We start from the raw sequence: 14,105 nt of genomic DNA, 5'->3' as shown, positions 1-14,105 counted from the left end.
ACACTGAGGATGAAAACAGGCAGGCCTTCTCCGTGCTCAATGTAGCCACCTGGCAGTGTTTGGGGAAGTCTGTTACCACACACTACTCACCTTGGAGTCAGAGAGCGAGTTAGATTCCACAGAACCAAAGAGATCTAGATCCTTCTCTAAACTGCTGCTGGGTCTTCCATTTGGGACAGTGCTGGTCACAGGAACATCTGAGTGACATATAAAGGTTAGACGCCTAATATGGCTAGCCAGCCTTCCTGCCAGCTGAGGTAAGGTGGCGAGTGGTCCGCCCAATAAGCTGCCATGTGCAGGGACTGCAGATTAAGGTGGAGCCCTATGTGACCCAAGCGGCCCACTGCTTGGCTCTTTGCTTTGCTTCCCCACCCAGCGCAGCAAAAGCCCTTTTGGTACAAAAAGCATCCTGCCGTATGCTGAGCCACCGCCACCCCTCCTGAAACTCAAAGCAGCAGGCGCGGGTGGAAGCAAATGACTGCTGCACATGTCGTGCTGCTATTGTAGCACAGCTGCTGTGCAGGGGACAGTGCATGGGTATTTCTGCTGCAACGCCAAGTGCTGGAGCTGCATTAGGTGCACTGGAGGGCTTTGATTCAGCTACTCTTGGGAGTTACGTTTCCCTCATTCACCTGCAGCAGGAAATAAGCACTACAAGTCTTATTAGAACTCGCGTTTCTATTCAGAGCCCTTCACAAATCACCATCTGCAGCATTCAGAGGCACATTCTGCCCCGAACATGATTAGGAATCACTGAAGCATGGATCTTTAGTGCTACCGTTTGCCACCCTGAGAGAATCTTATGCTGGCAGGAATGCCTCACGCACAAAGCTATTCAGAGGTAACCTGCAAAACGTTTTGTAAAACCTGAACCACAATAGACTCGTGCACCAAAGAGCAAGGGTAGGAGTGCTCTGCTGGGGCATAGGGCCATACGATGTCAGTTTTAGGTGGCATATTGTTACTGGGATAAAGTTTTGCAGGGAGGATTATACCCCTCTGGGATAGAAAGTTGACTTGTTTAGTTTCACTTATATTTAGATTCCTAAAGAATCAAACTGCTTGGAAAGCTAAAATTACGCCCATAGGCTACCTCTACGCTCCAAAGGACATCACAAAAGATGGTATCTATAATAGGAAAAATGTATGTGCGCTGAATGCCCTAGATACCACAGGTAATTTCCATAGCTGTAATCCTCACCCATTGTAATATAGCATGCTAAAGCGGATTAAAGGATTTTTATTTAAAGTTAAATACAGTTTTCTTTTAAAAAATAAAATATTTAAAATTAAATTTAAAATTATGACAACCCATATTAAGGCCTAAACTTATGTCAGGTCTATTCAAGTCAATTACATAAAAATATTCAATGTTTACAGCTGAAGTTTTAAAGAAACTGAAACCACTGAACTGGTAGAAGTCACTGGCTAAGTAACTGGAACCAGAGTTGGCTAAGTCAGCTTTTGACAGAAGTAGCCTCTTCTGCAGGTATAGAGAATATTTTTTTCATTGCAGTTAATTTAGTTCAATGACTAGTTCCTGTAAAGTTGAGAAACTGACTGGGATTTTAAAAAAAAGCACAAAAAAACAATTCCCCAGCCCCACCCCTTCTAATCTGTGAACAGAAGAGGATGGGAGCTACTAGTTTTTATATCTTAAAGGCCATGACGACCAGAAACACTGCTCAATACACTGACGACAGATACGACCTTTGTTAAATAAATCAGTTAAATAAAACAACCCTAAATGTGCTGGATAATTTTTTTCTAAAATGTAAAAATTAAGAATCTGAATAAACGTCTGTTAAGCTGCAAATGTTTAAATAAGCGTGTATGCTTAAATGTATATAGATATAATGTAGCCTCCCGATTAGCAAACAATACCAAATTTAGTGTAACAGCTATATTTAATTGCAAGTCAACATGTTTAAATGGTATCAACCAATAGGAATCAACCTCTTTAGGAAAATAACTGAAGTGCAGATGCAAAACAAGATTACAACTGATGATTTAAATCAACGTTTCCAGCGAGCAGATTTAAATCACTGATTGCAATCAGGATTTGAATCAATCCACCCTGGGATAGCTACCGCCTCCCCAGAGCACTGTTGGCAAGTACCTTTAAGAAGAACCTAAAGTCAAAGAGACCCTTCCTGCATCATGATGTCATGTCCGATTTTCCAGTTAGAAAGTTCCCTTCACCTTAGGGAGTGGTGGGAGAAGTGAGCTTTTAAGGCTGCTCTAACCCAGGGAGACAGCAAGTATTCACTGAAACAGGCAGGCGCACTCATTTCCAGAGGCCATTCAACTGTTTACTTCCAAAAAGGTTTGTTTGTCCCCCTCCTTTTTTGGGGGGGAGGGAAGGGCCCGGTAGAGGAGAGAGAGAAAGAAGAAAAGAGTGTAATTTAGATTGCTTCTAGATGGCCTTGCCAGAATATATCCCCAAAGGATTATGGGCTTTAGCAGCTGCCACCTACCTATGGGCACCACATTTAAGACCATTCTGTACTACTCAATACTTTTCAGAGAGAGTCACATGCTTTGGAACATTCTCTTACCAAGTCCTAGCAGATCCATTACAGGTTCAGTAGATTTAGGGGGACTTTTTCTTGGTGGCTGCATTTCATCTTTCTTTTGTGGCTAAAAAAACCGACAATATTAAAATCCAGAAATCTTGCAGTTGTTCAAACCTTCTACTTAACCTTTGTGAAAAGGAAAGGATAAGGATTCTGGGCTTGAATTATGACTGCATTTGATCCAGTTCAAATTGACAGGGTTACACACTTTGAAAACTGAAGTTAAAGCAGTTAAAGAGTCAGGCTCAGTTTCCTACCAAATCAAGTAAACAAATCGGACGGAGTGCCGTGCTTGTATCTTGAACTGGGATAACTCTTCTGCCATACTCAAGCAAGTCTAATAATAAATAAATAAATACACAGTAATACTAGACAAAAGTCATTAGATCTAGTTACTTATCTAAAGAGGAAAGATAGGGCTGAATCTCTGATCACTGCTGACAGATCCCTGGACAGCTCAGAGTGCCATATACTTTATACATTTTATAAAATCAGCCAGAAGGGGACTTAAAGCTTCCCAGCATTTGCCCCTTCTACTCTGAAGTACTGCCAGATGAGATATGATATTACAAGATTTGCATGTTCACATATGAAGTATCTTCAGAAAATCCTGAGCAGAATCATAGAACCATTCTGGTACTATGAGGTTTAGTGTAAACACTAGGATTTTCTGAAACATATCCCGTCCCAAACCTCCAGAGTATTGTCTTGCATTTCCCATCTTGAAGTTAATGGGAGGGACAGTCAAGAGACACAGCTTATCTTGACGAGGAAGCTACGTATTTGTGAACACTTGCCCAGTATGCACTCTGAACTTCAGCTGATAACCCATGCTCCAACTATACTTCCGCAACTATGTATGCGACTTATCATTTAACTGACAGGCATTATCGCTTAAGAACGAGCATCAGGACTGACAGCCAAAGGGGGAGTTTGACTACTTGCTTCTGCTATTCTGTTTGCCTTTGTCCTGGGAGTAACTGCAATAGCGTTAAGATTCAGGTGGAGGAGAATTTACCCTAATTGGAAAAGGATTAGTCTTATGTTTTCAGTTTCCATTACTGAATACAAGTGTAGGTTTTAACATCAAACTAAGCGGCTTGTGGTATACCAAGAACCACTATACGCTTCAGTTTATTAGCTAGTAAAATGCAGTTAGCCAGATGGGAGAAGAATAAGACTCGGTCCCTTGAAAAAGTCATTGTGGGGTTACACAAAATTAGATGTCACATGCCTTTACTGTAAAGAAGGGAGCTAGAATCTACTACATGCTTATTGGGGGTGGGGAGTGTGGAGAGGAATGGTACAAAAACAAGAATTTCATTGTTTTGAGCAAACTAAACTGATCCAGGAGAAACGAGCAGCCCTTATTTGGAGATGAAATGCCACAAAAAGACTAATTTCTTATTGTTAAATTAGGGTTTGAAGGTATCAACACAGGGCTATAGTCACTAGATAAATCATGACAAGACAGGAATGGGAGAGGGGAGACAAACAGCATCCCAGGGTTGGAGAATACATAGAAATGGCAACTGTGATTGAGAGCTGTCTGTAAATTGGGGGGGGGGGGATGAACGCCTCTCTAAGCACCTGGTATTGGCCTGTTATAGACAAGACACTGAAATACACAGAGCACCAGCGTGATTCAATGCATTAACTTCTTAATAGGAAGAGACCAGAAAAATCTCATATTTCCATAGTAAGCTGTTCCATCTCTACTACACTTGAAAAACCCCTGTATCTTTCTAGATAGACCTTTACAATTGACCTATGATTGTACTTTTTGCCTTACCATTTTCACTTTCTCAAAGATAACAGGTTCCAGTTTCTTCTCTGATGCTGACTCACTATTCCTTTTCCATTTGTCATCTTTTTCTTTCTGTACAAAGAATCAAACAAAAGTGAGGGTCAAAGCTCAGCCCATAGTAATGGGGAAGTTAAAATAAAAATAGAAATAGAGTTTTTCCAAGCAAGTTCGTAATGAATTGCACCTTTTACCAACATGAAAAGTAGAGGCTAGTTAGATAACTACTTTGGCTTATAAACACCTCCCCTTAGCCAGCAACCAATTTTCCCCAGTGCCTTGGTTAATAGTTTAAAACCAGTTTTGCCATGTGTACACATGGTAATTTAGACTGTAACAGAGGATACAACTGCAGAATGGCCATGAGATAGTCCCTGCTTTTGGAGAATGAGTAGAGTTCCAAATAGTTAAAATTCCCAACACAAGAGAAATACTTCCAAAAAGTCTGTGACCCTATTGAAAATACATTTTACTCAGTTGCAGTTGAGGAATAAGTCAAGATGGCTAGTCCTGTACATTTGTCAGCTGATGGTTTTGGAGACAATTTTATGACAACAAGTAAATTCAGGATAAGACAAAGATATCAGGTCAGCGTTTACAAGCTTATGATTGGTCTTCTACACAAAAGTTCTTAGGAACTAGAGACTAACCCTAAGTGCACTGATGTCAAGACTTCGATCCATGTATTTCTTCTTTTCATATTTGTCTCTGATAAAGCCCTCCACTGCTCTGCAAGAGGCTGGTTAAGGATGAATGACTCAAAAGTTGAAGCTGTCTATATAGACACGTTAAATAGTTCTACAAAACATTTTTTGTGACCACAAAATAATGGCAGTTTAAGGAAGTTCTCTTGCAACAGTAATTTTATTTTTGTTCCTTTAAATTAGTGTCAAAGTTGTCAATGCTAAATATTCTCCTGAAGTGAGTGGGTGAAGTTATTAGATCTAAAGTTATATAAACAAGCTGCTGAGGATAGCCAGAGCCATGAGGCCACTGTGTTAAACCCCTGCCTCAGCAAGAGTGAGCTTTGCTGGAGATTAGCCTGCGTGTCAGCTTCCTGCCACACCAGTCTGCCTTCCTTACCAGCAAACTCCCTGAACCTCTACCAGTCCTAACCTTGCCTAGCAGTTAATCAGAACTCTAGCCTCCAAGCTCCTCGGATGTGTCTCTCCACAAGGCACAGTCCCCTTCACTGTACATTCACAAAAGATATAAAGGAGCAATGAACTTAGAGTCAATACACTGCAGCTCAACTGGTGTTCGACAATTACTTTTTGCAATCACAGCACAGCACCAGTTTACAGTAAAACACATTTAACAAAAAGTCATAGGTTTACATGATACCAAGACAGGAAGGGTTACAAGCAAACAAAGTAAAAATATGCTTTCTACAGGCTAAGACCTAACTTAAGTTACTGTCTTTGTTCAAGGCAGTTTCCTCACCAACATTCCTTCCCAGCAATGGCTGACTTGCTGTTCGCTGGGATCCACACACCATACAAGGTGCTGGCTTTCCTTGCCTCCTCAGGTGACATTTTTATTAGAGCAAGTTAAATAGTCATTTCTTGGTCCACTGTAGCAAGATGCCACAGCCCAGTAAGCTTTGCTAAAGACCATGAGCAATACAGAAAGGAGTTACGTACAGAGTTACTAGTGAAGGCCACATTGCACTTTAAGTATCAGACGAAGTCGGTATTCACCCACGGAAGCTTATGCTCCAATACGTCTGTTAGTCTATAAGGTGCCATAGGACTCTTTGCTGCTATTGCACTTTAAGAAGACTGCACAGTAACTATTAGAGAAGTTTTTAATAAAGATCAGTATTTATCTAGTCATTTGTTAGCACCAACACTAAGTAGCATCTACCTTGTGCACACATTCCTTACAATCTTGCATTGGCACAAATCATTCTGAGATATGGGATCCCATGTGTCTGAAGGTCTGTCTACACAGCAAAGAAAAACTCAGAGCTGGCTCATGCCAGCTGACTCGGGCTTGCATGGCTTAGGCTGCGGGGCTGTTTCACTGCCATGTAGACTTCCAGGCTCGGGTTGGAGCCTGGGCTCTAGGACCCTGCAAGGTGGGAGGGTCCCAGAGCCCAGGTTCCAGCCTGGAAGTCAACAGCAATGAAACAGCCTGAGCCCCGAGAGCCCAAATCGGCTGGCACAGACAGGTATCTAGTTGCTGTATAGACATACCCTGGGAGCCTGTCTTCAGTGTTATCTTTTTATATTACAAACAAATGGGCCACTGAGCAACAATCCTGCTTCTCACTCCATTTACAGCACTATGCCCCTGCAGTCTAGGAGACCTTCTCTAACTTAAAATGTTCAAACATTTTCAAAAGGCACCGAACACGTGCAGCTCCCACCAGCTTCAGTGGGAACTCAAAGTCCTTGGTGCTTTTGAAATTCAACCCTTCAGTTTGTTAGCGAACTGACAAGGCATATGCCATGCAAGGGCTTCAAGTTGTAACAGACTGGTTTTACTTAATTCTTATACTCTACAGAGCTTAGCAAGGATCACTCAGAGCTCTTCCATTGAAAACAGTAATGTACTAAATCTGAAGCATTGCACAGAGAGTGCCTAGCTAGGAACTTGTTTTCATGGCTGACACTCAGGCACAAAGATGAGCAGTTGCCCTCTTTGTAGAGAGGCTTTTCATGGTTAAGTCTCCTATATTCCCAAGTAGCAAGCAAAGAAAGGATACTGGTCTGTCTGAGGCCGCCTGAAGGTCTCTGGCAGGTAGGCTTCATAGAGACGATTTGCCTTTCTGTTTCCCATCTCCTGCATACACTGCAATTCAAAAGAGAGATTGTAAGCCATTTGTTTCAGCATACGAAAGTTCTGTCATACAGAGCCATGGTGCAAGGCCGCCCTTCAAGAGTCTTAAGCTCCTCTATTAAACTAGCAGAAGTATTTTTAGACAGATCTCTGAAGCCTGTTCTGTGCCTTTGCAGCAGACTGAAAACCCAAATATTGAGTGTGCTCAACATCACTTAACTGGAATAAACTGAGCCTTAAACTTTTGAGCAGCCAGGAGACCCTGTGGATTTGAAGCTTCGTTGCACAGGAGGTGCACGAGGGAGGTTTTCATCCTTAGGGGAATTTCATACTCAGAACATACAGAAAAGAAAACCCCATCAAGTCAGACAGTGTATCCCCTGAGCAGTGCAGGACTGGTCCTTTCATCTCCAAGACTCACCGTTTTCCTTGGGAGACTATTCTGTAACTCGAAGACTGACTGGTAATGTTTCCCGATAGTCAACCTACACTTTTTAAATCCCATGCCATTGCTCTAGTTCCACCCCAGGTAGCTCTCCCTCACCAGCATTTACACGCTTCCATGTATTAGGGTTGTGCCCATCTTGCCTCCTGCTCTTTAGCTGTCTGTATGCCATGTGATACATATAGTGCTTAGTCTTTCCTTATGACAGACTTTCTAGCTTGGAGGCTTACTAGGTTTCTAGGTTGGAGGCATTATAAAGTCTTAGAAATAAGCTTTGAGATCCCAATTAAAGGAATAATAGCTATAAGTCTTGAGAATTATCTAATGCTAGAGTTTAGGAGTGAGAACAAGAGCTGGCTGAGCAGAGGATTCCTATTGCAAGAGCTGTTATCAGCCTCCAGGGCTAACCAAACTCAAACAAGACACACCGGCGCTTAGGGGTGCGTTTGTGCTAGGGCAATGAGACACCTTTTCAGGCTTGGCTAATTTGTGATCTCCCTTATGTACAGCCCAAAGTAGGTGAGGCAGACCCACCAACTAAAGCCAGAGACAAGTGCATGCTTCTCGAAGCAGTTACTTGTTTCGGACAAATGTTTTATCAATATAACCAGAGCCTGTTTTTAACTCAGGGAAGTCTGTCACACTCCTACAGGCCATTATTTTAGTCAGTCAGCACAGTGTTGTGTGTGGTTTTTTTAACCATATAGAGAGGAAAGCTTTGGTGATCGTTTTAAAGTCTCCTTCCACTGGACTCTCTCAGACATGTATTTTAAGATTTACTGAATCCCATTCTGCCAGAGCAACAGTTCTGTTCACATTATATAGTCCAGCTCCATTTTTACTTGTATCTGCGCTTGAGTCCACTGGTCGAGATTGACAGATTTCACCCTGGATATGTGAACTCCTAGATTCCGGTGGATCCCAGCACAGCGAATACAAATGAACACGCCAATATTCCAGGATGCCCATCGTGGCCCTGCAAAAGGACATCAAAAGAGGCAGTCATGCACACATTCATAAATCCCCACTGCCACGAACAATCTTTTATGAGAAACTGCACCAAGTGAACTGTGGATTGATGATTTTGCATTTTCATCTAGAATGGAAACTGGGATTAGACACTAGCAGTGTGTTCTCTTAAAAAAAAAAGACAGGTCCAAGTGTAAGACTTAGGGAACAAATGTTTTATGTTTCCTCCTTCCCCCTCCAATCTGGGTTATTTGTGTAACGTAACAGAACGCTCTCAAAGTGAAACCAGAATAATCCCGGGGTAGAGAGAAAGGATGCACCACAAGAACATCCTTTCGCTTAACCCCCATTCTTTTTAAGTGACCTTTTCGATATCGTGCAGCTAGTGTCTAGCCATTAGACCTGTACTGGAGGGTGGTTTCAAAATCTCAAGTTTAGCATGGAGCGAGACAGTTAATGTTACTGGCAATGTTACCTAAGAGCCAGATTTCACTATCAGACTATCCCAGACAAACACCACTGCTCAAAGATGAGCTGCACTTAGTGTTTGAGTTATTTGACCTTAAGACAAGGAACATGACTATAAGTCTTCCTCTACTCCTGGAAAGAAACAAAATGTATTGTACGAGATATAGCCATGTTGCTTAGGTTACAGCAGAAGACGAATACAGAACAGCAGTTTATTTGTTCTCCTGATTCCAATAGCCTGACTGATTCTCCACCTTCGGCAGAGTGAATGTTAGGATTGTGATCTGAGAGAGAAGTCGATACACAGTTTACTCTTCAGTCTTTAGACAGTTTTGCTTTTAGATGCAAGGTTAACATGCAACTTTCAACAGACAAGAGAGCTCCAAGGTTTGGAAGAAGGGAGGTCATGCTGGGAAAAAACAAGGGAAAGCTTTACAAGTTTAATTTCACTCATTGTAAACTAGAACATTAATCTTTCTGTGAAATAAGCATGGAGATACATTGCCAAGTGAAATACAGAGCCTCGTGAACTGCTACTCATTGCCACCAGGTGGCATTCACACTACTGTTCCCATCCCAACTCCTCTCCAGAAAGATTAGCATTTGAAGTTTCTGACTATCACTGCCAGCATGAAGTGATCAGGCCAGTTTCAAGGCATGAACAACTCTGGAAATAACCTTCCTTTGTTGAGCACAGCCAGTTCTCCAAAATCCACAGATGGACTTGACCCAAGTTCCAAAGGCCTGCTGAATATTTACAAAAGCCCAGCTAGCCTACAGCTAGTTTGGTTTGCAAACTGTACCTCATGCAATGTAAATTCACACACAATATCAAGGCTGGCAGGCCAAAAAAGTGATCAACTGATAGAGGCATGCATTGGAGCACTTAGGAGATACCCATACACTTAGTAATAACACCTGCTCAAGAAATACAGGAGTAGATAGAAGGCAATAAGGGAAAGTTGTGTAATTTTAGAAAGCAGAAGTGTTCAAGACTTGCATATACGGTTGTGTGCCAATGTAGATACTTTACTATTTAAAACCTTTTATTTTTCCTCCCCTTCTGTTACTTCTAGTAATGCTAATGCTCTTCAAACCTGAACGAAAGTTAACAAGTCTGGGCACACAATCAGTGCTAAAGCTTGGATCAAACTCAATGTCCTCTCTTCCCTCCTGAGAGTTTTCAGATCTATCAGATTTATTTAAGACAGAATGCATAAATAAGAATTGGAAGTTTAAAAAGAAATCAGTTGAAAGATCAGGATTCTGAATGGAGAGATATTCCATGTTTAAAACAGATTAAATTTAGCATTTGTCTTTTAATCGGACCAACTGCTGTTGCTAAATAGGAGACAAGCATCAGGTCTGAAGAGCTCTGTATAGCTCAAAAGCTTGTCTCTTGCCAACAAAAACTGGGGCAATAAAAGATATTACCCTCACCCACCGTGTCTAATATCCTGGGACCAACAAAGCTACAGCAATGCTGAAAACAAATTTAGGACTACCAATCATATAAAGTTTATTGGCCCGCCCTACATCAAAATCATGGATGCAATACAAAATGGGGTATTTTACTTGCTCATTAAAGAAAAGTTTGCAAAAAAGTCTCCTCACCCCAGCCAAGCAGAGCTATGCTTGATATAATGGAAGGTATCTTCCACTAACAAGTGGCCAGATTAGCACCTAACAGATGACAGCTGTTGAACATTAACACCCTCTCCTGCTGAATCTGAATTCCAAACCAGAAGAGCTCTCTCAAGTAGTTTCCCCTTGGAATTAAATGAAGCATACAGAAGTAGATCAGTGAGCCATTCACTGGACAACTATAACGTGTTTGATTTCCCGTTCCCCACCCCTGCAGGAAAACACAAAAAAGTAGGCCTATACACTAACTGTTTTATTGGCCTGTCTGAAAGGGGAGTGTTTTTTGTTTTGTTTTTTAAACCACCACTTATGCTAGTATAAGCCGCTTATTTCGCTTTGCCAAACTGGAATAAATAATACCAGTACAAACCCTTTTATACAGGACATAGCAGCACCTACACTAGGGGAGTTTGCTGCTTTTAACTTTGTCAACATAGTAGCAAAACTTAAGTTTAGACAATGTCATATACACCCTGTCCCCCCAGCAGTCGCTAGCCCCCTTTCAATACTTTAGAGAAAATGCAAGATTATGTTATACGTGTGCGCAAACCATGGTAGCTATTTTCCAGACAGAGGTAGGCAGAGTTCCTGCCCTGAAGAGCAGACAGTTTTAGTCACTGAACTCCTTCATTTAGAAAACTGCAGCATACACTTTTAGATAAGGAGCTCTACCCCATCAAGATATTTGTTCAGGGACAGGGTAATTAACTCCCTTGCATCTGGTTAGAAACCAGGACCTGAAAGCTCAGCGGAGATTCAGGAGGAAGCTTGTGAGAGGAAGGGGAACTCATGGAGAAAAATCCTTCAGAAGATGGAACTTCTCACCATTGTTAGGTAGAGTCAGCCTTCAGGGTTAGCAGCATTTCCTTATTTTCTGGCCTCCCCGTGGCCACACACTGATTGCTGTCAACCAAGCAGGATAGCAAACAAGCAATATGGAGGAATTATACCCCACAGAGAACAGTTTGAGAACCACATATACAGAAAGGAAAGCTAATGTTTTCAGCTGACCTTGTATGGTTTAATCAAAGTTCCAAGGACAATGAGTAGGAAATCTCTAGTCTACAATACCATTGCTCTCTTAACTGCCTCTTTAAAAAGGCCATTTCTGGACTTCACATCCCAACTCAAAAAGTAGTTCCTGATGAACACCTCAATGTGAAGCAAAGTGTGCTTTGGACACCTAATAGCCATCACACAATAATGGCATAGAAGCACCTACAGTGCACTATGGATATATTATTCAGGAAGGAAAGCCCACAATCCCGTTGCAGTAGGTAAGTATTCTGGTATCTGAGAAAGAGGCACTCAGGTAAGTGATTTGCTGAAGGTGTTACAGTAGTCAGCAGTAAAACTAGGAAGACTGCAATCCCAGTGCCCAGTTGCCAAATTTACAAGTGCCTCTTATTTAATAAAAACTGTCCCATTTATAGATTTCATTTTTATGTCTCATTTCAGACCATTCTAATTTAGGGACTAACTTTGTTCAATCGAGGTAACTACCAGGAATTTTTCAGGGTTATACTTAAGTTAAACTTAAGCCCTAGGCTATATTTAGTGTTTATAGGACTAAACGGATTAATAGTAAACTAGATACTACATCAGGGGCCATAGTAACCTCTAGTTACTGTGTCCCATGGTGCTAGTTAAGGCCATTTCACCTTCTACACAATTATACCAGATGAGAACAGTGCTCTTGTTCGCAGTACCATCTGCAGTGATCTATGTCCCTCGCTCATCATTTTTGTGTTTCATTTAGGAGGTAGGATCAGAAACAGCTAGGACTGGGTATTAAAATGACAGCTGTCTGCCACCATATTCTGAGTTCCAAGCTCAGGAAAAATCCAGAACACATACAGAGTTGAAAGTTTAGAACCATTTTCTGCTAACTGACATTTTCTAAATTAATACTTAAGCTATAAAAATCCTGTTAGTTGCCAATATTTTTGCTTGGTAGCAGCAGATGCTGTCCTCTGAGGTAACAGACTTGTTTCCCCTATTTGTTGCTAAGAGCACAGAAACGAACAATGAAATGAGATAAGAGAAGCAAATGAAATGTCAGAGGGGAAAAAAAATGCAGATCAAAAAAGCAAAGCAGAACCGTTACAAAGACATTCTTCTGCTTTTTAGAAGGAAGGCTAATATTTTGATTCAAATGCATTGTTAGGAACCTTGATGCTCCGATACTATTGTGATGGAGTTACAAGCATACACAGACATCCCAAACACACAAAGATGCCTAAATATTTTATCAAACATACATTGCATTTTTCCTCCAGCCCTACGAAGCGGGCAAAGCATGTGAATGCCGGGTATGCATCTTCACCTTTGCTCTTTATTGCATAAAGCAGTAATCAATTAGTCTTCTTGTAAGTTCAGATATTACATCCAGATAATGTTAACTCTTCAAAGAGAAGGAAGATGATTTTGCTCCCCTTGGGCAGAAAGGGCAACGCTGTAAACTGAGCGGCTGCAGTGTGCAGCAGGAACTGTCTGCTGAAAGAGCTGTGATGGATTGACACAGGCAAGGCTCAGTACAATGGAAAAAGAGTAACTATAAAAATAAAGCATTAGTGATTGGGAGAACACAGGCATCAGCCTGTCAATAGCAATGCAAGGGCAGCTTAGACTTACACAATTGAAGCAGCGGCCACACAGCAAAGCATAAAGTGCCAAAGGATATTAAAGTTAATGTCAATCAGGACCCTTCTTTCTCAGGTAATAAGGAAGATGGAAGGAATTACATGACTTCTTGCTTGGGAGAGCCCTTGTCTTAGCAACAAGGCCAAATTTAGGTTGTTCTGAACAGCTTACCCTTTACGAAATGCCTGGCAGAGTCCAGCTGTTCAAACAAAATGGAGTATGAATATGCAAGACTAAGTATATTGCCCTCCACATCCTCACTGATCCTTCAATTGCAACAGTCACTACTTACTCCTTAAAGGCTAACACAGGTTTTTGTTTTGATGTTTCTAATTTCCATGACATACTTAGCTTTGCAAACATTTGGGGCTAAGGTTAGCCCGCTAATGTAAATGCAAACAAGTCTTATACTTCCCCATGCAGATTTTTGTAATCATGGGATTCTTAAAAAAAAAAAAGAGGAAGTTGTTCACATGAAACATCCAGCTCTGAAAAAATGGTGCAAGAGAATATTGTTTATATTCTGTACTTCTAGTCAATGTCAAGAGTGCTGCTGCTGTTTATGCAACGTGATTAGATCTGCAAAAGCCCCTTTATGGACTGGTTCAGAGAATATTACAGAACCGAATTAGGTCCTACAAGAATTTAGTTTTGAGGAAACTAGAGGATGCAAAAAGTTAAAACTATCTTAGTGACCTGCAATTTCAGTCGGGAACTTAATGCAAGAGGCATAGGATTAGATAGGTTATGAACAACGAAATTAAGACATACA

General features: G+C 41.3%; 1 protein-coding gene across 2 annotated transcripts in view; it reads right to left on the bottom strand.

Annotated features, from left to right (window-relative positions):
* Nucleotides 1-14,105, bottom strand: part of SMAP2 (small ArfGAP2) — a 36,284-nt gene that overhangs the window by 4,138 nt on the left and 18,041 nt on the right. For both annotated transcript variants that reach the window (XM_077837642.1, XM_077837643.1), the window contains exons 2-7: nucleotides 8,452-8,585; nucleotides 7,091-7,176; nucleotides 5,031-5,109; nucleotides 4,369-4,455; nucleotides 2,559-2,640; nucleotides 91-197 (exon numbers count right to left, since the gene is read on the bottom strand). In XM_077837642.1, coding sequence (XP_077693768.1) covers nucleotides 91-197; nucleotides 2,559-2,640; nucleotides 4,369-4,455; nucleotides 5,031-5,109; nucleotides 7,091-7,176; nucleotides 8,452-8,585 — 575 coding nt within the window. The remainder of the gene's footprint in view (nucleotides 1-90; nucleotides 198-2,558; nucleotides 2,641-4,368; nucleotides 4,456-5,030; nucleotides 5,110-7,090; nucleotides 7,177-8,451; nucleotides 8,586-14,105) is intronic.

The sequence above is a fragment of the Eretmochelys imbricata genome, chromosome 19 (assembly GCF_965152235.1).
Source record: "Eretmochelys imbricata isolate rEreImb1 chromosome 19, rEreImb1.hap1, whole genome shotgun sequence".
Lineage (NCBI taxonomy): Eukaryota > Metazoa > Chordata > Testudines > Cheloniidae > Eretmochelys > Eretmochelys imbricata.
The sequence above is the reverse complement of the archived record's forward strand: the minus strand, read 5'-3'. Positions and strand labels throughout refer to the sequence as shown.